This window comes from Girardinichthys multiradiatus, chromosome 11, assembly GCF_021462225.1.
Source record: "Girardinichthys multiradiatus isolate DD_20200921_A chromosome 11, DD_fGirMul_XY1, whole genome shotgun sequence".
Taxonomy (NCBI): Eukaryota; Metazoa; Chordata; class Actinopteri; order Cyprinodontiformes; family Goodeidae; genus Girardinichthys; species Girardinichthys multiradiatus.
In genome coordinates, this window is record NC_061804.1 from 43,590,693 (window position 1) to 43,616,072 (window position 25,380).

At 40.8% G+C, this 25,380-nt stretch overlaps 1 protein-coding gene across 3 annotated transcripts in view; it reads left to right on the top strand.

Annotated features, from left to right (window-relative positions):
- opcml (opioid binding protein/cell adhesion molecule-like) overlaps window positions 1-25,380 on the top strand; it is a 508,488-nt gene that overhangs the window by 401,017 nt on the left and 82,091 nt on the right. For all 3 annotated transcript variants that reach the window (XM_047379029.1, XM_047379028.1, XM_047379030.1), the window contains one exon: window positions 24,603-24,728. In XM_047379029.1, coding sequence (XP_047234985.1) covers window positions 24,603-24,728 — 126 coding nt within the window. The remainder of the gene's footprint in view (window positions 1-24,602; window positions 24,729-25,380) is intronic.

Sequence of the window (25,380 nt, forward strand, 5' to 3'; positions counted from 1 at the left end):
ACATCCTGTCAGAAGAGGGGTGGTAGTTGTAGGTAGGGAACTTACAAAAACAAAATCCAAGGTCCGAAAAACTTGAACTTATAACAATGAAACCAAATTTAAAAAATAATTATGGGAGTGTAGAGTTACATGGGATTGGACAGTATCAAGCAGAGGAACCAGCAGTGACTAAAGAACCAAACATTTAAGTGGAACAAGTAACCGATGGGCAGACTGGAAGCATCTGAGAATGCAATCAGAGAACATAGAAAGAGAGAGTCAAAGAGAATGAATGGCAGAACAGGACCTAAACACAGACCAGAAACTAATAAGCAGTACACAACCTAAGATATAAGATGCAAAACCAACAGGAGAACACAAAATAGAAAGGCACAGACTAACCAAAATAAAACAGGAAGCCTTAAGAGACAGAGACAACTCTAAATGATTTACTTTCTTCTGAATAGCAAGAGGTTGTTTACAACTGATCAAGAAACTGCTACAGTTTGTAGCTTTAGTAAAACAGTTTTTTCTTCAAGTTTAATTTGCTGGTTTACTTTTAATTATGGGATCAGATACAGATAACACCTTGAATTATAAACTAAATGCTCAAAAACATCCTGTTTTTATAATAAACCAAACTGAGTGCGTTTCAGAACTACAGTTCCTTTGAACATCTTTGGATTCTGAATACAATATTCAAGTTGTAACAGCTACACATGCAACTCATTTGCTATTCCACCCACTGTTCCCAGGACCACGTTACAATAGATCGATGATCAAGTGTTCATGGAAGTCCTGATTCTGATCTGGAGAAAATGAGATTGCTTTTTTCGATACTACTCAACATTGGATAAAAGTAGGATTAACTTTTTTTCCATTTTAACAAAATATATTATATTCTCAGTATTGAATGGAATTGTAAAGTACCTGGCATCAGTAAGTTTTACCTGTGCAGCTGATAGGGTATGATGAGCTATAGAGCTAGACAGAAAAAAAAAGGCTGAAAGCATCCTTTGTAGCTCTGGTCATATGTTTATGGTCATTGTCTCTGTCCTATTCTAGGATTGTTGGGATTGTAGCTCCATCCATCTTTTCAAAATTGTTTCTGCCAATCATATGATGCTTATCAAATGATGCTGCCACCACCATGTTTTACTATCAGAATGGTGTTCAGGGTGCTGTCCAGTGTTCATTTCCCTCTACACAATGCAGTTGTAAAGCCTAATTCTGGTCTCATCCAAACAGGGAACCATCATCCACAAATTTGCTGTGTCCCCTGAACGTTGGGTGACTGTCTTCTTGCCACTCAGAAAGGCCAAGTGTTTAATAGTTGCCTTGTCAATAGATTATTTAACCTCAAGTCTGCAGCTCCTCCAAATTATCCATAAACTATCCATATTTAGAAGTGTACTCTTAGAAATGTTCAGAGCTTGAGATATTGTTTTAAACCTTGATGCTGCTTTAAACATCTCTACAACTTTCTCTCTGACTTGTCTTCTGTGTTTCTTGGTCTTCATGATGCTGTTTGTTCTCTAATGTTCTCCAACAAATTTTTGAGGCCTTCACAGAACAGTCTTATTGATATTCAAATCAAACTACACCCAGGTACACTTTATTTACTTATTAGTTGACTTCTAAAGGCAGTTGGTAGGACAGGATTTTTTGGAGGTATCAAAGTAATGAGGAGAGAATATAAAAACACACCACATTTTTTTGAGATTGTTATTTTTAAAATAATTCAAAATCAAGTATCCTTTTCCTTCTATGTCAAAGTTTTGTGATACCATGTGTTGGTCTATCACATAAAATCCTACAAAAATATTCAAACTTGCTGTTGTAACATGACAATATGTAAAAAATAAACCTGATATAAAAACAGGCTCATCTTTAAGTTGGTAAAATTGTTAAAATCATACAATAGTGTCCAGCAAGCACCACGATGTTCTTTTCCTGGAGAACGCAGGACAGAATGATATTGCTTTCAGTGCACAGTTTGGTCAGCATTGGCAGCAAATGGGTTTGAGCACATCAAACAAATACTTTTCCACAATTATCTGGAAGGTCATTGCTTGGAGAAGAAAAAGCAATTGTTACCATGACACCTGTGTGGATCCAGCAGTAAAGCATTCAGATACAATCCAAGTCACAATTCTGCCCAGGACCGGTGTTTTGAGTTCTTAAGCTTCTGTTTTTGTTAAATTATCTGGTCTAGTCCTTTGTTTTCTGTTTCCCTGCACGCCAAGTCCACACCAGTTCTGTGTTTTCCCCTGATTGTCTGGTCACTTGTGTCATTGGTTCCCCCTGCTGTTTAGTTATGTATTTAAGCCCATTTGTTTCCTTTGTTCCCTGCTGGTTTATTGTGTTTCCTTGTGCATGTTTGTTACCCTGTCTGTTCCTGCCATGAGCATTAAAGAATCGTCTTACCTGCAAACCTTGAGCTTCTAGAGTCCTTCTCTGGTCCTTCACAAAACCCACATTATGAGACATGAATAAAGAATGAGATCAAAACACCTCCCAACAGCAACCATTTTCAACAATCTAGGAACAATCTGGTAATGATCGGTAGATTTTACAGCACAACAGAGCACCTTGTCAAAAGAAGAAAGTGATAAAATGGCTCCAAGATCAGGAAACTTTTGAGAACTTAACCATATAAAAATGCCAGAGACTCTTCTCAAACATAAGGTGAATAAATATATTTTTAAAATATTGCAAACGACTTCAAACACTATTAGAAGAAGGATAGGACACCAAGAGTCAGGATTTAACTCAGTAGCTGATATCCATAAAGTCTATATATTGACTCTTGGAAGAAATGCCACATATTTGCCAATAATTTTTTTTTTTTGTAATTGGTTTTAAATATTGTTGACCCTTGTGCAATAATATGTTGAGGTCTCAAACTGCAATATTTGTTTTACTGCCAAAATGTTTGTCTATGACTTTAAATTTCTACTATACATTTTCCTCATCCAGTTTAAAGGGAATGTGATCATTTGGCAGTATAATTATTTATGCATTTATAAGCATCATACAAGTCCATGCATACCATTCATACCATAACCACGTACCATCAACACTATACCACAGCAACTACAACAGTTCTAAGCAAGCAACATAAGCCTGATCAATTATAGAAACTGATGTTGCATATGGCATCAAAGTGGACAGGTTACAAAGCTGTGTGACCTTCAACAATTTGAATTACTTGTATGGACGCAGCCCTGCAACGGACTGGCGACCTGTCCAGGGTGTACTCTGCCTCTCGCCCATAGACTGCTGGAGATAGGCACCAGCTTCCCTGTGACCCACTATGGAATAGGCGGTAGAAAATGACTGACTGACTGACTGTATGGATGCATGCATTTTGTGTGTGTCTATAGAACAAAGTATTTTTGTGTGAAATGTGTATGTGTGAAAGGGAGCAAGCTTGTGACACTCAGCACCCAGGAGCAGCAAAACCATATACCTGAAAACATCTCTAAAGATGTGTAATGAAATTTTTTTAAAGATGTTTTTGTAACCAGCTGTGAAAGGATATGGTGTCCCATCTGACTTTATTCTTTGTTTACCTGTAATTAAATCACTTTTAAAGAAAAAAAAAAAAAAAAAAAGATCAGACATTAACCTGTGAAAGTATATTTGGAAAGAGCTGAATATTTAATGGCGGTGTCCTAATACTGACTGTAAGTTGAAAGCACAAGATTCAGTGGATATTTGAAAACTTAGTAGTGACAATGTGAGAGTTGAAACTTTAACATCAATATTTTAGGTCTGTCATGTTCTAAATACAAATTTTATACCATTTGGCTTGGAAAAATTGAAATATCAGTTCTTCGCTTTAAAGCGATGGGCCGTTGGCTTTTTTCACAGAGAAGTGCTTGCTATATTTCCTATTTGTTCCTAGTTCACGTATTTCTTCTGCGATATTAACTTGTGTATGTTTGTGTTTATAAATAGACATCAAGTTATATTTCTTTATACATAATGGTAGTGCTCATGCAAGCTTGCTGTTTGCAATATTGATGTCGTATTTATGCTGTTTATGCAGCTGGAGGGACAGCAATCCAGGAAGCATAGAAGCAAGAACCCATGCTGGCATTCTTTTGTTGCCATGTGGGGTCATTTCACACATGCTGGTCTTCATCATGATGAAATAGGGATGTTAATACACAGTTGAACCCACTTGGTAAACTGCGTGAATTACTACTGTTGCTCTGTCAGAAATTACACAGATAATGTTAAACCCTGGCGTTACCAATAAAGTTGTAGATGGTATACTGATATCTTTTTTTTATCAAGAAATCCTTTGGGGATATTAGTTGGACTTTCTGACCCTATGGCTGCTCAGCTTTCTGGAATCTCTGAAATGGAGATTTGTGCTGACTGTGTGCAAGGAAAGACTGTAAAGGATCCATTAATCAGCCCAATGACCTTGTCAGCTAATATCTTCCAGCAGTGTGGGACATCTGCTTCCATTATGACCCCACAGAAAAAAACACACCAGTAGAAAAAATAATATCTTCAAGTACTTTGTAATATATACCATTGTGGGTATGGATGTATGAAGTACTAAAAAACCCAAAGCCTCTGAATCGGCATCAAGACAGTTTCCCTATAATCCCAAATAAAACGTTCAGTTTGGATGTATTTCTCTCTATGTGAAGTTGCCTGAAACATATAAGCACTATTATCCAGAATATACGCATCCTGTATCACAAAATTAATTTTTGTTATGGATTTGTAAGGATTATGATTATTGATTAATTAATATTGATCAAAATTCATAATTAAAAATAATAATTCAGAATAATAATTTCTTAACCAAAAATCATTACTTATGAATAGAAATCAGAGATGTCCTCTGGTGTTGTGATTATGGGCTCAAAACTCTTAACAATTACAATTACTTTAACACAAACGCTTCTACCCGCAGTTTTATGGACAAAATGTTCAATTTGGGTCAAATGGAAAGAGAAGTCCTCCTGGTGTGCTGATGTCTCGATCAGCTGATAGACGGTGGCCTGCGCCCCTTTAGCCACTAATAGCTGATTGCCCCAAATCTCGAACAAAGAGTCATAAAACTCAGACGGGAACTCAGTGGAAAAACTCCGGTTATAAAACTGGAAAAAAGGACTGGTCAGCCACAAGGCTTTGATTGGAAAAAACTTTAAAAGTCCAACTTTTAACTCCTGGCTGATATGGGATCAACCGGGCAAAAACAAGAACATGCACCTTGCTGATCGCATCCGCGCTGCATTATTCAGCCGCACAGCAAATCAAAACAGTTCAGCATAAAACACTTCAATCAATATTGCATGCAACAAGTTGATACATTGGATTAACCAATCACCTCTTAATCTTAATTCTTGATCATCTTAACTATGCCTCATCCTGCTCAGACCTCTAAATACACCTATCCACTGGTTGAGGATGGGTCAAGTCTGAAGAAAAAGGAGGGGGGGGGATCACGTGTCTATGATCAACTCAAAAGAAAAACTGTAAACTTCTCATCCGTCCAAAAAGGGAAAATATGAAGAACTGTTTAGTCGACTGAATCACAAGGAGAAACTCATCTCCTTGGAAATAAAACCTCTCTGGGTTTCCACCAGCGCCAGGTGTCGGCATGGTCTTCGATCGGTATATGAATCTTATGACCTTCGTGTATCAGACAAATTTCCAGCTTTCAAGCTCCTCTGGGAATGGCCAGAGGAAAAGTTCGCCTGTGAGCTTTTGTCTCTCCAGATATGTGCCTCCATCACGTCGTCCCGTGAGACATGCTGGAAATGGAGGTTTAAAAGTTTGTTTCTTCAGCTTTTATAGCTCTGATGACATCAGCTTCGATGTCCATCACTGCAACAAAGGCCGAGCTGCGCATGTTCAACTGCACAGCCCAGCCCCCAACAGATTCCTCCGTAGTAGAAATCCAAAACAGCATGCCAGTGTATGACAGTGCTCAAACTTGTGATGGTCAGTTTATTGCATTTGATCGGATCCCTGTTCCTAAATCACCTTCCTACCTTATTCTTCCGTATGTAGAAGCAGTAAAGGTGGAATTATTCTGCACACACTGCTTTTGAATTAGAACCCAGTGTCATATGTAATGCCCTGCTGTTTAACCGAGTCTGTGTTTTAACTAGGGATTAAAATAAGATGAAAGATTTATGTGTTATGACAAACCTATTTTAGCTAAAGGACACATTATTTGGTGGCAAACAATGTGAGTTTTACAGCTTACATACAATAAAGATATTTTAGTCTTCTTACATCATTTGTTCTTTGCTGGGCTCTCTGTCTTCATATAACCGCACCACCATATCTAGCCCAATGTACTTAGTGTAGCAACGCATGTTATGTTCCAGTAGCATTTGTTTGTGTCACTGAGTGATACATACAGTACATGGATTGATTTAAAATGTGTCAAAATTAAGAATTAAAATTTTTTTCATGTTTATTTTCCTTACATGATGTAGTTTCAGTGTTTTGTTTATCATCATCATCAGGTGCCTCTTTCACATCATCATGTCTCAGTGATCCCTTCCGTAAGGCAATTTCCAAATAGGTTGTTCTTTGCCCCTCAACTGATGCCAGTTGACTCTAAAAGACCCTACAGTGACTTTATGTTCTTGTCCGAACATAGCCCCCAAACTAACATATGGTTTAAGAATGCAACATTCACTGCGTTACCAAGGTTAAATAGAACTATTATAGACCTCCATAGTTTCATCCGTTGTTTTGTACCTATCCATCATCAGGTCACAGAGGCAATGTGTTTAGTAGGGAAACCCAAAGATTCCTCTTACTAGAAGCATTCTACAACTCCCAGTGCAAGAAGGGATATATAGTCCCTCCAGTGAGGTCTGGTCAATCAAAAGCTGACCTCCCAGTGAGACGGCCCAAATAAACATCTAATGGAAGGTGTTCAGAAGGCACATATGTCTGAACCACATCAGCTGACTTTTCAATGAAGATGAGAAGCAGCTCTATTGTTAACAGCCCCCAGAGAACAGACTTTCTTACTCAGTCCTCAGGGCAGAGCATGACCATCCTACTTAGGCCCCTCATTTTAGAAGCCTGTATGAACAATTTCATTTATTTTGTTCCTGAGCCATATCTCATGGCCACAGCTGAGGGTTGAAACATTGATGGAGCAGTACATTGATAGGTTTCTTTATGACTGGGCATGCTGGGCTGTGTGCACCTCGCTATACAGAAAAGCAGTTTGCTTATAACTTCTAATGGTGCTGATAAGCTAATAAATATCTTGATGTTTTTTTTTTTTCTCTGTGGCAAGGCTGAACATAATGGATTTCCATATTTATAGGACAATTTGGTAGATAGAAGATAAATTAGATCAAACATGATGGCAGTATAGCTGTTGTTGGATGACTGGGAAAGCGGCAGAAACATCATATTTGTCAAGTACTGAGACTACACTATCATACTAATTGTCTTTCACACAGAAATGAGATTCTTTAAATTTGCAGCCATTCATTGACAATCAAGCTGCCATCGAGGTCCTGAAGACCAGTCTTAATCTGGTGTGAGGCAGGCCTTACAAGATGCTATTCCTCTTATTTTTTATGGTCATCAAGCTCCTGTTTCCCGTTTCTGTTTTTCTTTTTCACAGCTTGTAGATGATACTGTGTAGATTCCGTTGTAGTAGTGTGGTTTTGTCTTTCTTTTTAATTTTGGACACTGTGTAAATCCTCCCATTAGCAACCTTTGTTTTTTTTATGCTTGTGGTAGATATTAATATGTACCTAAACAATGTATTTGTTAATGTGAATTTAATCTCATGTTCTGTCGATAAAAATATTTTCTACTGCACTATTCAAAACAACTGAACATTCAGCAATGTGAGATAAGAAGATTAAAAAAAATAAGCAAACATAAAAAGGAAATACATGCCCTGCTTGCATTAGACGTTCAACATTCTGTCTCACCTGTTGCTTGCTGCAATTTGCAGGACAGTTTTAGTATTGCATCCATTTTCATACAAAGGAATATTCTAAACTTTATGTCATTAACATTTGACATTTAAATATAAAACATTTTTTTTGCTTATAATTGCCTTGACTGCTGGTGTATTGTGAAAAAATGTCAATACACTTGAAAGACCATGGCCTCTCCTGCTAAAATGTCTGAATGTAGAAATAGAGTTTTGATGAAAATTCAAACTGAAAGACTCACCTCCACCCCCCGGCCGTCCTATGACTCCACCGCGCGTCTCACCTCCATCCAATCAGTGTCAGATCCGCATGTGTCTTCAATCAATAATCCTCCGAGGCTTCGCTTTTAAGGACCTCCAGTCATGGATTCCCCACGCTTCAGCTGAGCTTTGACCCTCCTCCACCCCACCTCCACCATCTCCCTTTCATACTCCTCCCGGCTCCCCCGCCTTCTTAGGCCTTCACTCCACCACCAGTATCGGATCCCGAGGGGGGAAGACTTATCTAATTCTAAGCCTAAAACGTTAATTCAAGCTCATGTCATTCTCAGCATTCATGTCTTCCTCCGGGGTCCGAGCGCCAAAGATATTAACTTTTATCAATAAACTTCTCTAATCGCCATCTTTTTTCTTATTGTGAGTCTTTTCAGGTTGAAATATTATTATAATGCACGTCTTAGCCTATTGATTTATCTCACTGTCCGACATTAAGTCGATCTTTGCATTTCAGGAGGAAAGCTACTATTTCAGCTTGAATAATAGTTATTTTTAATTTCAGATGCTTGAATTACATAAAGGATCATTTGTGTGACCTTTATGAGATGTAACGCAAGTAAACAAGCCATTAGTGAATCTGAGACCATCCCCAGGAGTAAATCTGATACTATGGTAGTAATGGTAAAATGCAGCTCTTTCAAAATCTGGCTCTGCTGGATGAATTTATGATGCTGCTCTTCCTTTCTTTCTCTGCATCCTGTCAGTCATCACCTTCATGGGAAATAATGATCTTAATTGTTTTCTGATGCCCTTTTTCCTTCAACAACTGCTCCAGTTGTCATCAGAGCTCAAGCATTTGTTTAATTTAAAGAGTTATGTTTATGTCAGTTACAAAATGTTCAGAGAACATCATTTTAGAGTTTAGGACTGCAAGCATGTTGGTGAAAGGGACTTGACACAGTGTTTGTGGCTCAGCTGAGAAACAAATACATCATTACTGACCAACTTAATTTATAATGCACTGTCACGAAATTATAAAACTTTGCTGGTCTGTCGTGTTTACTTGTGTTAACACAAGAAATAAAAAAGGGGAAAAAAATAAAAGATAAGGATAGAAAAGCAACTCTTTCGGACAATCAATCTGGGCAGAGTTAATATGTATGAGAAAGACCCAACAAATATGACTTGCAAAATATTAGTTTCTTCACTATCATAAATTATGATAGAATGGTGTAAGATGGCACCAATTGGAGTCTTCTGCCACCAGACCCAGTCATACTAACTGACATCCTATTTTTCTTCATTGTAATCTTTGATTTAGAGTAGCTTGCAAAAGTCTTACTAAATGTGTTGGAATGCCCTAGTCAAATTCCAGACCTCAATCCAATTGATAATCTGTGGTGAGATTTGAAGATCGCTGTTCGCAAGTGAAAACCATCAAACATTAAGGAACTGGAGCAGTTTAGCCTTTAGGAAATGGGCAAAAATCCCAGTGGCAAGATGTGGCAAACGCATAGAGACTTATCTCTATGAGCTTGCCATATCTTATCCAGATTTGCAGCTGTAATGTAGTACTGACCTTAAGGAGGGTGGACAGTTATGCAGCTGAGGTTTTCTGTTATTTTGCCCTATTTGTTGTTTGCATTACAATATATATTAATGATCTAGCTCCATCATACATCAGAGATCTGATTGTTCCATATGTTCCTAACAGAGCACTTGGTTCTCAGACTGCAGGTTTACTGGTGGTTCCTAGAGTCTCTAGAAGTAGAATGGGAGGCAGATACTTTAGTTATCAGGCTCCTCTCCTGTGGAACCAGCTCCCAGCTTTAGTCCGTGAGGCAGACACCCTGTCTACTTTTAAGGCTAGGCTTAAAACTTTCCTTTTTGATAAAGCTTATAGTTAGAGTGGCTTAGTTTATCCTGAGTTATCTTCCTTATTTTTTACCTCCGTCTTCTTCCCTCCCTGTTGGTTGGAGTAAGGGGGAGTCAGGTTTAGCCTAAACCGGCTCAGTTATGGTCGAGGTGCAAACACACCCTCCATTTCTGCTACCTGTATGACCCCTTCTCTTTTCCAATGGTTATAATCAGTCTGACAGAGGGAGGTATCCCAATCATAGTGGTTTTTAGTATAACAATGACCATCAGTAGGACCCTTTGTGAGGTGCCTTGAGATGACATTGTTGTAAATAAGCGCCGTTTAACTAAATAATCTGAACTGAAACTATCTGTGTAGTTATGCTGCTATAGGCTTAGGCTGCTGGAGGACATAACGACCACTTTCACCCTCTTCGCTACATTGTCACACTACTCTCCAATTTTGCATTGTTTGCTGTTATTTCAGCTTTTAACCTTGTTCTCTCTTTTCTCTTCCTAGAAGCCACACCTGGCCTGGCTCTGTGTCTGCCTGTGACACCTTTCTGGAGAGGGGAATTGTCCGAGCTTCTGCTGGCAACAACTTAATGCTCACCCTCTATCGATGATCCACATAGCCCTGTCTTTTAGTGTTTAACCCTTTCTCTCTCCTAGACATGGAAATTGACTGAGCTTTTACTGTAACTAATTATATGTGTTTCTTTCAGACTCTAACCTTGAAAACTTGCTCAGAGTTTATCTGTTCTTTCTTTCTAGGTGAAATGACTAAAGGAGCTACATCCATTAACATTTACTTTTCCTTCACATAGAAAGTACTTCTGGATCAGTGCTTCTGTGTTATTTTTGTGTCTCTGCTCTGTTCTCTCAAACCCCCAGTCGGTCATGGCAGATGGCCGCTCACACTGAGCCTGGTTCTGCTGGAGGTTTCTTCCTGTTAAAAGGGAGTTTTTCCTCTCCACTGTCGCTACATGCATGTTCAGTATGAGGGATTGCTGCAAAGTCAATGCCAGTGACTGTCCACTGTCTCTACATGCTCATCCGGGAGGAGGGAATGCTGCACGTCACTGACTGGATGCAATCTGCTGGGTTTCCTTAGATAGAAAAACTTTTTATCCAATTTGAATAAAAAGTTAACTCTGACTGCACTGTTCAATTGTTAGGATTAATTGGAATGTATGTACCTGACTGTTGTGAAGTGCCTTGAGACAACATGTGTTGTGAATTGGCGCTATATAAATAAAACTGAATTGAATTGAATTGAATAAACAAAACATGTTTTGAGGCATGTTCTGTAAATGAAATGGTGCAAACTCAAACATTCCTACTCGTCGTTTCCCGCTTTCCCGGATGAAGCGGAAGACGACGAAGATGTCTTGCTCTTTATTCAGGAGCGGGTCGCGGGGGCAGCAGACTCAGCAAAGACGCCTAGCCTTCTCTCTCCCCAGACACTACCTCCACCACCACTCGGGTGGGAACCCAAGGCATTCCCAGGCCAGCCAAAATCAGAATCAGCTTTATTGCCAAGTTCGTACATACAACAAACAAGGAATTTGACTCCGGTACACTTTGCTCTCTGTTTTTTTTTTTTTGTTTGTTTGTTTTTTTTTTGCGCTATAAGATATATTCTGCATAGATCTTTATGTCCTTAAATACATATATACAATATACTGTTCGCTCTACCGCCCACTGTTGGCGGTCAGACGCCTCGGAGTCCTACTGGTCCTTTGGAACCCCGAAAACAGTTACACACTCTGTCTAAAGACTCTTACAGGAACGACTCTCAACCAGTTTCTGACTTTTAGCTCTTTTTAATCTAAGTTAAGGCAGAGGAATCTAGCCTTATTTAGATCTATCTATATTTTCTAATGCAGAAAGTCCTTATTATATTTAAGAATGGGGTCACTAGTTTGTATTAGTTGTTATTATACTAATAATGCGAAGTGCTAATTTCATTAGTTCTAGTGCTTATTTTAATCTCTTTCCATACCTCGATTGGTTTCTTTCTGTGTGTAGTGTAGGCATCAAAAAGGGTCAGAGTATTGTGTTCATTTAATTGTGAATTTAAGTATTAAATCTGAACCATATAAATAATTTTTTTAAATCTGGTTCAATTACATTTAACTGTAAATGGGTCTTGTGGAAAAACGTATTCATTTAGAAGGCTTAATGAAATTGATGAACACAGAAATGAAGGGCATGTTATGTCTTATACTCTTAGTTTGTCTTACCCAGTTTTATAAACACACTGTACAGTTTCAGTCAGCTATAAGTTACACTTTGTATTTATTTCAAGTAACTAAAGTTTGTTTCATTTAGCTAATGGTTTCTCCATTTAGTCCAGTCCAGCACTTCTGTTAAGGTGCATTTCATCTTGTGTTAAATTTGAGTCTAATTTGATCATTCTGACTGGAAAAAGTCAAACCATCTATTAAAATCATGTTTTGGGGGAGAGATTGTCCCTTTCTGGCACTTCCTTTTGTGTTATCATAAAGAACTGACCTAATATTATTATGGTACTGTTGGATCAGACCTGCTCTTGTAGTCTCTAATTATTATTGTGATACCTTATTTAATAAATAACACTGAGCGTCAAATAGTTTAAAATGTTTTTATCTTTCAAGCAGGCGGTCCATGGTCAGGACTGCCTCTCCACACCTAAAAACTCAAATTCCAATTAGTTTCATATCAGAAAACAATTTAAATTAAATTTAACCTGCCACATATACCCTAATTTTTACAGAGCATGAAACAGACATTCATTTCATAAAAACAGACAGACAAAAAAGTTGGATTACCCTGTTTGTAAAAGAATTGGGAAAAATTGAAGACAGGCCTATGAGCTTTCTTATTTTTATCAGTATTTTCAATTCAGGTAGAAATGTTGCTATCTTTATATGATTTTGGAAAAATTCTGGAAACCATTTTGAGATAGACGTTTGGCAATGATCATCAGATCCTTCAATTTATGATTTTTGAGAAATGGGACCTGTTGCTCTGAACCAGCATAGTGACTTCTGCTGTTTTCCTACTTCCCCCTGTTGAGAGAGAAAAGGTTATCATATCTAAGGTTTTACTTCTAGAGAATGACATAAACTTCTGGTGGGCCGGTTTTGGCCCGCGGGCCTTGAGTTTGCCACATGCAGGGTAGTGTTACAATCTTTATCAGAGCTCTCAGCAGAGACAGGCTTCTGCTGTTTGCAGAAGTTTTATCTTTGTTTTCAGGCAGCTGCATGTCTGTGTCAAGTTTAATGCTGCAGTCATTTCACAGAGCTGAGGAGAGAATTTAACTTCTCACAAAAGAGGAAAAATCAAAAATGCACACAATCTGGGTCAAATATGGAATTATTCCCCTGTAAAATGAATCTTCTGCATGTGCTTTTCAACTGGCCTCAGCATTATGGCTATGTTAGTTAAAGGCTGCTCTTGCTGTTCTCTCTGTTCTTTAATTTTCAATCTAGTCTGACACCATGCTTGAGTAGACTGGGTTTGTTTCATGAGTTTTTAACAGAAAGAGGGGGAGGGACACACTGAGTTATTAAACTATTTTCTTCGCCTGTTGTTTATGAATCGCAGTGCTGCTGAATGACAGAGTGGGAGAAAATGATTTACCTGTAAAATCTCCATGAATTTCCAAAATATTCCCACAACCTGCATGTATTTGCACCAGCTAAGAGTCCAATTGTTGTTTTAACTTGTTAAAGCGTGTTTGTGGTTGAAATGTGCTAATATATTTCTCCTCCCTGTCTCCAAGCATTGCTCCTACAGGGCACGGAGCTCATTTTCTAGTGATTCTCTCAGTCATTCTCTCACTTTACACACACGTTCACACACTCTGGCTGAGCATGTTAGCTTAGCGTGTTAGCTTAGCATGTAGCATGTAGCAGTCAGTCAGTGTCCGTCAGTGAAATATGTCCCCTGTCACTTCCATCAGCTCACGTCCGACTCACATACATCCACACTCCCACTGGCCAGTTGATATTACACTTCTATCTTTATACAGCTGTTTATTCAAAAAGGAGCCAACGGCTTTTAAATTTTTCTTATGGAAAAATTAGAGAGCTATCGAAACTCAAGACTCCCTCTTGGTGGTGCCTTTTGTGCTCTTTACGAGAGCAAACAGGAACCATCGAAACCTAAACCGAGGATGCGCATTTATCTCTGCGTCTTTTACTCACAAGGAAGTAAGCGGCCTTTTGAATCTTTTAAGAAGTTCAAAGAGCTATCGAAACCTAATACTTCCCCCTTGGCGGCACTTTCGAATTCCGTTAAGCGGAACTCAGGACCCGTTCAAACCTTAGCCAAGTATTAGCGTGCATCATTCAGGGAGGTAGCTTTTATATTGTGTGCGAGGGAAACCGATCTTCCCTTGCATACAATAAAGGAACTCAAAACCTACACCCTTAGATTTTAGCTGTCTTTTAGAAGATTGTACCTTTCTTCCCGGGCTGTCACCATTAAAATCGCACCGCTTATTAACACGTCTTATCACTTATTAACACGTTCGCAACAATTATTCTGAACCATTTCTCTGCCTCCAAGAATTACAAAAACAGCTCACTCGGAACTAACAACACAGCCAGAGTGTTTTTACAGGAAAAACACTGGAGATTTTTAATAGGTATCTCCTTACCTGTTGCGGCCGCTGCTGTGATGTGTTGTCCTTCCGTGGCCACCCTATGCTTCCCAAAAGTGGTTTCCGCTTCCGGGGCATGGGCGGAAACACCATTTTGTTTGCTCTACCACCCCCTGTTGGCGGTCAGATGCCTCGGAGCCCTACTGGTCCTTTGGAACCCGAAAACGGTTACACACTCTATCTAAAGACTCTTAAAGGAACAACTCTCAACCAGTTTCTAACTTTTAGCTTTTTAATTTAAGTTAAAGCAGAGTAATGATTCCAGAGATCAGCGCTGAGGCTCCTGTCTCGGACCGTTGCCGTCTGTTAGAGGATGACGAAGAGTCCCGATAGAAGGTCACATAGCAGTTTTTATATCTGGCACTCCAATGCAATGGATGTGCACTCCCTCAGTGATTATTAGCAGACTATGTATCACCATTGTGGTGTCTATCTGTTAGATTGTGTAGTAGCGGGGGTCCATACTTAATCTAAGTGTGCTGTGGCTTTCTAATCAACCCAGTTATACCAGCTGCTCCACTATCAGCTGTATCTATGAGCATACTTATCCTATTGTAACAAATATTAATTAAGGTTATTCCTAACAACACACATATACAAGGTGGAATTGTGACTTCAGTATGAGGTTGTTTGTCTGTATGCAGACTCATCATCGTCCTGGATCAGACCAATGACAGTGGTGTTGTCTGCAAACTTCAGGAGTTTAACGGATGGGTCTGATGAGGTGCAGTCATTTGTGTACAGGGAAAAGAGGAGTGGGGATAAAACACACCCTTGGGGGGCACAAGTACTTATTGATCTGGTGCAGGAGAAGATGCTCCCCAGTCTCACCTGCTGCTGTCGGTCTGTCAGGAAGCTGTTGATCCACTGACAGGTGGAGGCTGGGACGTTGAGCTGGGTGAGCTTCTGGTGGAGGATGTCTGGTATGATGGTGTTGAAGGCCGAGCTGAAGTCTACAAACAGGATCCTGGTGTATGTCCCTGGACGGTCAAGGTTTTACAGAATGAAGTGTCGACCTAAGTTAACAGCATCATCTGCTGACCTGTTTGCTCGGTAAGCAAACTGCAGGGGGTCCATCAGGGGGCCTGTGATGTCTTTCAGGTGCTTCAACACCAGCTGCTCAAAGGATTTCATGACCACAGACATCAGGGCTACAGGCCTGTAGTCATTTAATCCTAGGATGGTGGGTTTCTTGGGCACCGGGATGATGGTGGATTGTTTAAAGCAGGAGGGGACCTCACACATCTCCAGTGACTTGTTGAAGATTTGGGTGAAGATTGGAGCGAGTTGATTTTCACAGGCTTTCAGGCATGATGGGGAGATGTTATCAGGTCCTCCAGCTTTCTTTGTTTTCATGCACTGAAAGAGTCTACTTCCTTGGAGATGTATAGTGCAGCCAGAGGATCTGAAGGTAGGAGTTTGGTTGTTTTACGGGTCGCATTTGTTCCTGAATGGGATGTGGAGGAGATGGTTTGAGGTGTGAATGGCTTCCTGTCATGTCTGCAGTAGAAGCCATTCAGACAGTTAGCCAGGCGAGGACTCTGTTCAGGGTGGGTGGGGGGGTTCCTATAGGCAGACCGTTTCATACAGCCGAAGCATCACGAGTAGAAAGGCTGTTCTTTAGCTTCTCACTGTAGCTTCTCTTGGCTGCTTTGATCTCCTTTGTTAGTCTGTTCCTGGCCTGCCTGTACCGCGCTCAATGTCCACTGCTGTGAGCTTCTCAGGAATGCAGGTTCCTGAGATGTGGAGTAAACCATGGCTTGTTGTTCCCAAAGGTGCAGAAGGTCTTGGTTTGCACACATGTCCTCACAGAAACTGATATATGATGTCACCACATCAGTTAGTTGGTTTAAGTCAGTGGCGGACGTTTCAAAAACAGTCCAGTCTGTGCATTCAAAGCAGGCCTGTAGCGTCTGCTTTGATTCCTCAGTCCACTTCTTAACAGTATGAACCGTGGGGTTTGGAAGCTCTAAATCTCTGCTTGTAGGTTAAGACAATAGGTTTCCTTAAGATAATGGTCCGAAAGTCCCAGAGCAGCCCTGGTAACAGCATGATATGAGTCCTTTAAAGTTGTATAACAGTGGTCCAGTGTGTTTTTGTCTCGGTGGGACACTTAATATGCTGTCTGTATTTGGGCAGTTCTTTGGAGAGGTTTGCACTGTTAAAATCTCCCAGTATTATGATGAAAGAGTCCGTGTATTTTTTCTCCACGTCTGTGGAGTGGTTTTCGTCCCAGCCGTGGAACAGTGGACCAGCTCTACACCCTCTGCAGGGTACTCGAGGGTTCACGGGAGTTTGCCCAACTGGTCCACATGTGTTTTGTGAACCTGGAGAAGGCATTCGACTGTGTCCCTCATGCTGCCCTCTGGGAGCTGCTCCAGGAGTACAGAGTCGGGTGCCCTTTATTAGGGGCCATCTGGTCTCTGTACAAGCGGAGCAGGAGTATGGCGCGCATTCCGGCTATAAGTCGGACCTGTTCCCGGTGCGTGTTGGACTCCCTTTGTCATAGGTCCTGCTCATAATTTGAATGAACAGGAGTTTTAAGCGCAGCCAAGGGCTGGAGTGGTCTCGTTTGGGGACCAGTGGATTTCGGCTCTTCTTTTTGCAGATTACGTGGTCCTGCTGGCCCCCTCTAGCCAAGACATACAGCATGCGCTGGGGCGGTTCGCAGCTGAGTGTGAGGCAGCTGGGATAAAGATCAGCTCCTCCATGTCCGAGGCCATGGTTCTCGACCGGAAAAGGGTGGCTTGTCCTCTTCAGGTTGGAGGGGAGTTCCTGCTTAGAGAGAGGGTGAAGAGCTCGGCCATCCGGGATAGGCTTGGAGTAGAGCCGCTGCTCCTTCACATCAAGAGGAGCCAGTTGAGGTGGCTCGGGCATCTATACCAGATGCTTCCTGGACGCCTTCGTCGGGAGGTGTTCCCGGCACATCCCATCGGGAGGAGGCCCATAGGACAGCCCAGGACATGCTGGATTGACTATGTCTCTTGGCTGGCCTGGGAACGCATTGGGCTCCCCCCCCCGGAGGAGCTGGAAGAGGTGTCTGGGGAGAGGGACGCTTTTGGTGTCTCTACTGAAGATGACGAGATGAGACATTAAGTCAGTGGCGGACTATGAGATATGTATATGTGTATTATTTTCTTAGTTAAAGAAAAGTAAAGCACAAACTGTAGAAAGTATAGATTGGTAATTTGATAGTTAGAATGCTGTGAAAAAGTTATTTGTGTGTTACAGATTTTGTCTGTTTGTCTGTTTTTTTTGTAACTCTTTAAAGTTTCAGATCATCAAACGTATTTATATCAAAAAAGGATATGTTGAGTGAATATAAACTGCATTCTTAAATTATGATTTAATTTATTAAGATAAAAAATGTATCCAGACCAATCTGGCCCTATGTGGAAAGTATTTGCCTATCTTTGTTAAAACTGTGATTAGCCACATTTTGTTTGGAAAGCTGAGTTCAATTTCAAGAAATAACTTAAACACACCGGGTTTGACAAGAAACAAGTGTTTTTTAAGTGGTTACAAAGTATTTTCTTTGGGACACTAGAGAGCCATTATCCACAAATCAAGATTAATGACTTACCTAGGAGATCAGAAAAGATCTTAGAGCAATATCTAAAGCATTGCAGGCCTCAGTTGCCTCAGTTAAGGTCAGTGTTCATGATTCAACAATAATATAATGCTGGATTGAATCCAGAATAAATAGGTAATAACACAATTAGGATACTGTGTTGAGACAATATCCTAATTGGCCAACCATCTGCTCCATACCGTATGCCTGAAACGTGTATTTATTATTTTGCTGAAATACATTTTTCGTAATTATGTTTAACATCCCTGGTTATGGCCCAACTTTTGATAGTGTAGAGCTTTTTTTTTTTTATCATGCCATTAAATGTACAGTAAATTCATCTCCAGGAGAAGTCTCCAACTTTGACAACCTCTGAAATTTTCCTAATCAAAACTGCCAATGTCTTCATTTAAGCTTAGAAGCCTAAGTGTATGTGATTGCAATGTTATTTTGTGCACCTTAGAGAGCACGTACATACCTTTTAAACCAACAGTTTCAGAAAAAAAGAAAAACCTGTCTTATTAAGAGCTATGGGCATGTCCTAAATTCTTAAAACCTTTTCAAAACTTTGGGTCCAAGAGGAAATTTCATTTTTGGGACTCCCTCATTTCGACAATGCTGAGGTTGGCTATTGATGTCTAGCTTCACAGTTGGAGGTCAGACAGTGAAACAGTCCTTTTCTTTCATTATACTTCAACAGACCCAATAACAACAACAGGAAGAGTGGAGCGGAGCTTTCCACTGACCACTACCTAGTGGTGAGCTGGCTCTGATGGTGGGGGAGGACGCCGGTCAGACCTGGCAGGCCCAAAGGAACCTTGAGGGTCTGCTGGGAATGCCTGGCGGAGACACCCAAGAGGCAGAGCTTCAACTCCCTCCACCGGGAGAGCTTCAAACACGTTTCCCCGGGCGATGGGGGACATTGAGTCCGAGTGGGCCATGTTCCGCACCTCCATTGTCGAGGCGGTTTACCGGACCTGTGGTTGCAAGGTTGTTGGTGCCTGGTGGGTTCGAGGAATGCTATCAGGCTGAAGAAGGTGTCCTACCAGGTCTTTTTGACCTGTGGGACTCCGGAAGCAGCTGATGGGTACCGGCAGTCCAAGAGGCATGCAGCTCAGGTTTTTGCTGAGGCAAAAACTCTGGCATGGGAGGAGTTCAGAGAGGTCATTGAAAACTACTTCCGTATGGCTTTGAGGCAATTCTGGTCAACCAACCGGCGTCTCGAGGGGGGAGAAGTACACCACCAACACTGTTAACAGTGGGGAGGGTGTGCTGCTGACCTCAACTCGGGACGTTGTGGGTCGGTGTGGGCAGAGTATTTCGAAGACCTCCTCAATCCCACTGGCACGTCTTTCACTGAAGAATCAGAGCCTTAGGACTTTGGGGCGGTATCCAATCTCTGGTGCTGAGGTGATCGAGGTGATTAAAAAGCTCCTCGGTGGTAAGGCCCCGGGGGTGGATGAGATTCGCCCAGAGTACCTTAAGGCTCTGGATGTTGTGGGGTTATGTTGGGTAACGCGACTCTGCAGCATCGCGTGGACATCAGGGGCAGGTCCACTGGACTGTCAGACCGGGGTGGTGGTCCCGCTATTCAAAAAGGGGGACCATAGAGTGTGTTCCAACTATAGGGGAGTCACAGTCTTAAGCCTCCCTGGTAAGGTCTATTCGGGGATTCTGGAGAGGACAGTCCATCGGATAGTCGAACCTTGGATTCTGGAAGAGCAGTGTGGTTTTCATCCTGGCCGTGGAACACTGGACCAACTCTATGCCCTCAGCAGGGTCCTGGAGGGTTCATGGGAGTTCACCCAACCTGTCTACATGTGCTTTGTGGACTCGACCGTGTCCCTCAGGGAATCTTGTGGGAGATACTCCGGGAGTATGGGGTACCGGGCCCATTGATTCGGGCTCTTAGGTCCCTGTACGGCCGGTGTCAGGGCTTGGTCCGCATTGCCGGCAGTAAGTCAGACTTGTTTCCGATGAGGGTTGGACTCCGCCAAGGTTGCCCTTTGTCACCGATTCTGTTCATAATTTTTATGGACAGAATTTCTAGGCGCACCAAAGGTGTTGAGGGGATCTGTTATGGTGGCTGTAGGATTGCGTCTCTGCTTTTTGCGGATGATGTGGTCCTATTGGCTTCATTGGCTCGTGATCTATAGCTCTCACTGGAGCAGTTTGCAGCTGAGTGTGACTCAGCCCGGATGAGAATCAGTGCCTCCAAGTCCAAGGCCATGATCTCGAGCCAGAAAAGGGTAGAGCGCCTTCTCCGGGTCGGGGGCGAGGTCCTGCCTCAAGTGGAGGAGTTCAAGTATCTTGGGGACTTGTTCACAAAGGAGGGAATGAAACGGGAGATCGATAGACGGATTGGTGCTGCGTCAGCAGGGATGAAGGCGCTGTACCAGTCTGTCGTGGTGAAAAGAGAGCTGAGTCAAAAAGCGAAGCTCTCGATTTACCGTTCGACCTACGTTCCTAACTTTATCTATGGTCATGAGCTTTGGGTCATGAACGAAAGAACAAGATCACGGATACAAGCGGCCGAAATGAGTTTCCTCCGCAGGGTGTCTGGGCTCTCCCTTAAAGATAGGGTGAGAAGTTGGTCATCCGGGAGGGACTCAGAGTAGAGCCGCTGCTTCTCCATGTCAAGAGGAGCCAGTTGAGGTGGCAAAACCCACTGCATCCATTGGATTGCCACACAGAGAGGCATGATTTGTCACTCTGGAGAAACTTTCTCACTGCTGTAGAGTCCAGAGGTCCTTTACACCCCATGCATCCACTGCATTGTAATTGGTGATGTTATGCTTAGACACAGATGCAGCCATGTAAACCCATTCCATGAAGTTCTCTACATACAATTCCTGAGCTAATATGAAGGTCACATGAGGCTTGGAGTTGTGTAGGCTATTGAAAGTTGGTGATCTCTGTGAACTCCTCAGCATTCACTGACATACTGTAATTTTACGTGGCCTACCAATTCATACTGAGTTGCTGTTGTTCCCAAACTCTTCCACTTTGTTTTCACAACAGGACTTACAGTATTTAATGAGATCTTGATAGTAACCCATTCTTTCACAAATCTTTGTAAAAGCAGTTTGCATGCATATACTATTGCCTATGCAATAGTGTATTATTCCAGGTTTGTTTTAACATTATGTTACAGTAAATATCCAGGCATATGTATCTTAAAGCAAACATATCTGAGTCAGTGGTAAATCATTACTTTGTCCATATGTTTTCATATAAAGCCACCATCATTTTTTCCTTGTTTAAATCCCCCATCCAGTTAATGATTTTTTGAGGATGTGGCTGGACAGCATTTAATGGTTTCAAAGGTTCATCATATGTTTGGAGCTAGGGCACAAGGAATATTATATTTTGCAAATGATTACACTGTGTTGGAGAGTTTGTAACTAGAATAATATTTTTAGTTGCTTATTAAGATTCCGTTGTTAGGTTTAGCATTTGAGCTAATTGTCAAGGCTGGTGAAAATTTTGAGTTTTTCAGTTCTAGATAAAACAGGTCGAATTTTGGCCTTTCGGGAGCTAAGATGTAAAACAGGTGAAGTTCACAGATTCTGCTTTTTTTGTTTTGTTTGTGAGTTTGACAGAAAATGACAAAAGAGAAAAAATAAAAATCCACCTCAACAAATTAAGTATTTCTGCTGATGCTGCCTAACTATCACATTACTTGACATTCTGTATTACCTCCCAGTGCCATGAACATGCAGTCATAAATTCCACACATGTAATGTAGCATTGAAACTGGTTCCTACCTGACTAAGTTCACAGATCAGAATAAATGAGGCAAAAAAAAAGAAGTTATTAAGCAGTGTAACATCTTTGCAACAGTAGAAAGAAAATCCACCAACTTTTGTTATGCCCAATTACTTTATGGTTGCAGTCCTCTCAAAAGAGCTGGAACCTCAGCAGGAAGGTATGCTGTCCAGACAAAAAACAAACCACAGAGTGTGGAGAAGTGTGCTGCTCTTGGCAAGAAGCTGCATTTGGTCAGTTTTGTTTACCAGAGAGGGCTGCTTTGCTCTCTGGCCTGGAGTACTCAACAGAGTAGATTTAAATTCCCATTTTCACCTGCAACATTCCATTCTTTCATTTTGCTGTCTTGTTCAAATAAGCATGTAGATGGAAACTGATGCATCAACACACGAACAACCTGGTACGAGCTATTTGCTGTGTGGTAATCTTTTTTTGTAAAAAGTTACATAAGATAAGAACATCAAAAAAGAATAACGGCAGCTTAACTATGGAGCTCTACATGAGGGAAATCTTCTGCAGCACCATCCTGAATAGGGTATGTCAGTAAAAGGGCAAGGTGAACTCATTTAGTTCATCTTATAAAGTTAGGCCTTAGTAGTTCAAAACTTGGCTACATCTGAAGATAAGACCTGGGTTAATATGCTGCAAGAGCTATTGAGACTTGTGGAGTCTTCAATCACTAGACCTGACTGCAACAGACTGCACCTTAATGAACCAGACAGGCTGACAAAAACACATACAAAATGGAAAAGGGGAAAAACAAAGGGGAAGGAGAGCTGCCAGACTCACAGGAGCAGATACACACCATGCTGTCACCTTTGTCTTTACTCTCACGCATCCAGGTTTGGCAACAGAATGATATAAGGAAGCAAAGTATTAGAGAGAATGCAGTTACAACAACTTTATTGGCTTTAACACGTGGCAGTACAAACATAAGGAGTCACATCTCTAAAGGCCTTCAGTCTCAGCCACAGCAGCTCAAGTAGCAGGGGAACCATGTGTTTAATCACCTGGCCGCTAGAGCTTAAAGCAGAAGGTCTGTAACCTGCTATGCAAACAGATGCTTATTCATTTATCTCTGCTGGAGGTGCTGCAGTTTTAAACCACCACAATTCACCTTTTTCCATTTAGAGACTCACAGGCGTCATGTGCTGCATTTTGTCCCAAATTATTAATGTCTTACATGTAGTCTCATTAATGCAAAGCTTCTTCCCTACCTTTTGCCATCATGCAGGTATGGGAAGATGTGTAATTTACTGTTTAAAATGGAAAGTAGACTAAAAGACCCCTCATGAAGCTACATATGCTTTGCTGGTTGGGCACAGCATAACTCATGTTACAGTCCAAAACACAATATGTTATTAACTTGTTACATGTTGCCCAAAGATAAACAAGGTGCCCGATGTATAGATTGCAGTTTCTGTCACAGCCTGTAAAATTTCCCTGATATTTCAAAGCACATATTAGGATTATTTAATAGCACAATAGAATTTTTGCAACAGTATTATGGAGATTTTAAATCAATTTTATTATATATATGTATATATATATATATATATATATATATATATATATATATATACAGTATATATTCATAAAACAGGGTTATGCGAGAAGCCACTATCTTGTCAGTATACAGTAGTGAGAGTGATCTTTGTTTAGAGTATAAACAGCTCTTTGTAGAGCCATCGAGGTGGCTGAACTTTCTCAATCTATTTTATAGTAAACAAAACAAACCACAAAGAAAAACTACAGTCAATTCCTAGCTTTCACTTCTTGTAAAGCCTCTCCTATTGATTTCTTATGTGGCGAGTGGGAACCTGCAAATAGAGACAAGAATGCCTGACCTTTAAGATTAGTTGTTTTGCAATGACTTCCCCTGTGCTTACAAAAGAAAAAATAATTTTTACTGTTTTCCTTTCCTGTTTTTAATATTTATATATTTTCTTGGGTAACTAAGGCTTCTTAAAGATTAGGTTAAATATTGATTAGTTTTTGATTAAATATTCTAAAATTTTACATGAAATGAACACAAAGAGAACTGCTTGAATTATTGTATTGATCAGTTCTTGGTTTGTAGAAGCACTGAATTAAACAAAAAAGTGCAGTTTTAGAAATACGACTATTACATTTTTCAACTGTATCCAGTTTACTGAAAACAATATGCAAAAAAGCTTGCTGTTTTCCACAGCTTTTACTGTTAATATTTATGGCCTGTCAGAAAACACACACACAAAAACTAAGTGAAAATAAATGGAAGGAGGTAAATGGATCAACCTTTGATTTCAACCTATCTTCTCAAAGAGTAAACACGCACGGCATTGTCAAAGACAAAAATCCCATCCAAGTCTAAATCATTTCATGCTTGTCTAATGTGCGGTGCAGCAAAGCTACAGTACACTATGAAGAAAATCAATCATGTAGAACATTGTGGCAAGCCAAAGGATTGTCAGATTTGTCAGCTAATTTCATGCTAATTGAGTCCCCAACCTTGGAGCTATTTTTATCCATGTTACACCTGTGATCATGTAGGACTGTGGGCTCTCTGCTCACGTGTCTTTAATTACATTGAAAACATCAATCACTCCTTTTCCTTCTTTTGTCAGTACCTGCCAAGATAACTAATATATCGAAGGACGTCACCGTGAACGAGGGCAGCAACGTCAATCTGATGTGCCAGGCGGTGGGACGACCTGAGGCCAGCGTTACATGGCGGCATCACTCACCAAGGGGTAGGCTATATAGATGATGTTTCCTTTTGCTTTAGTGTTTCATTAAGGCTCAAGTCTGCTTTAAAGCTTACCAGCAATGCTTTTGGTCACACTGTATTTCAGTGTGGATTCCCTATTTATAAAGCGGAAAAACACACAAGAAACTTGTAAAACCCTCCTGTCTTAAGACAGGAGAATAACTTGCACAGATTAATGTTTTGTGCTGGTGGATCGAAATCAGGTTGTAAGTAGAACTTTTAAGTGCAAAAAGAAGAACCACAAGCAAGACACAAAACAAACAGTAGACAAATTATTGCAAAATGGCACCAAGCTGTTCAGCAGCTGATGGCAAGTTTATGCTCTTTAGCCTGAACAAGTCAAAATCTGCACACTTGTTTTTTATGTTATTGTCAGGCTGTTATGATTTTGATGATGAGCTTTCTGTCATGGAGCATGGCAGAATTATTAGTTGGACAAGTAAGGCCTCTCACAACAGTCATCCCTGTAGAGTTTAGATACAATAAGTGAGTGATTTTAAATCTCTCCAAAAGTGCTGAGGGGGTAGAACCAAAAACGGTCAGGTATTCGTTACTCCAAGAATGTTAGAGAGAAATTCGGTACTCCAAGAATTTTGACCTGCATTAAAATGGAGAACCAACAGGCTTTCCATGAA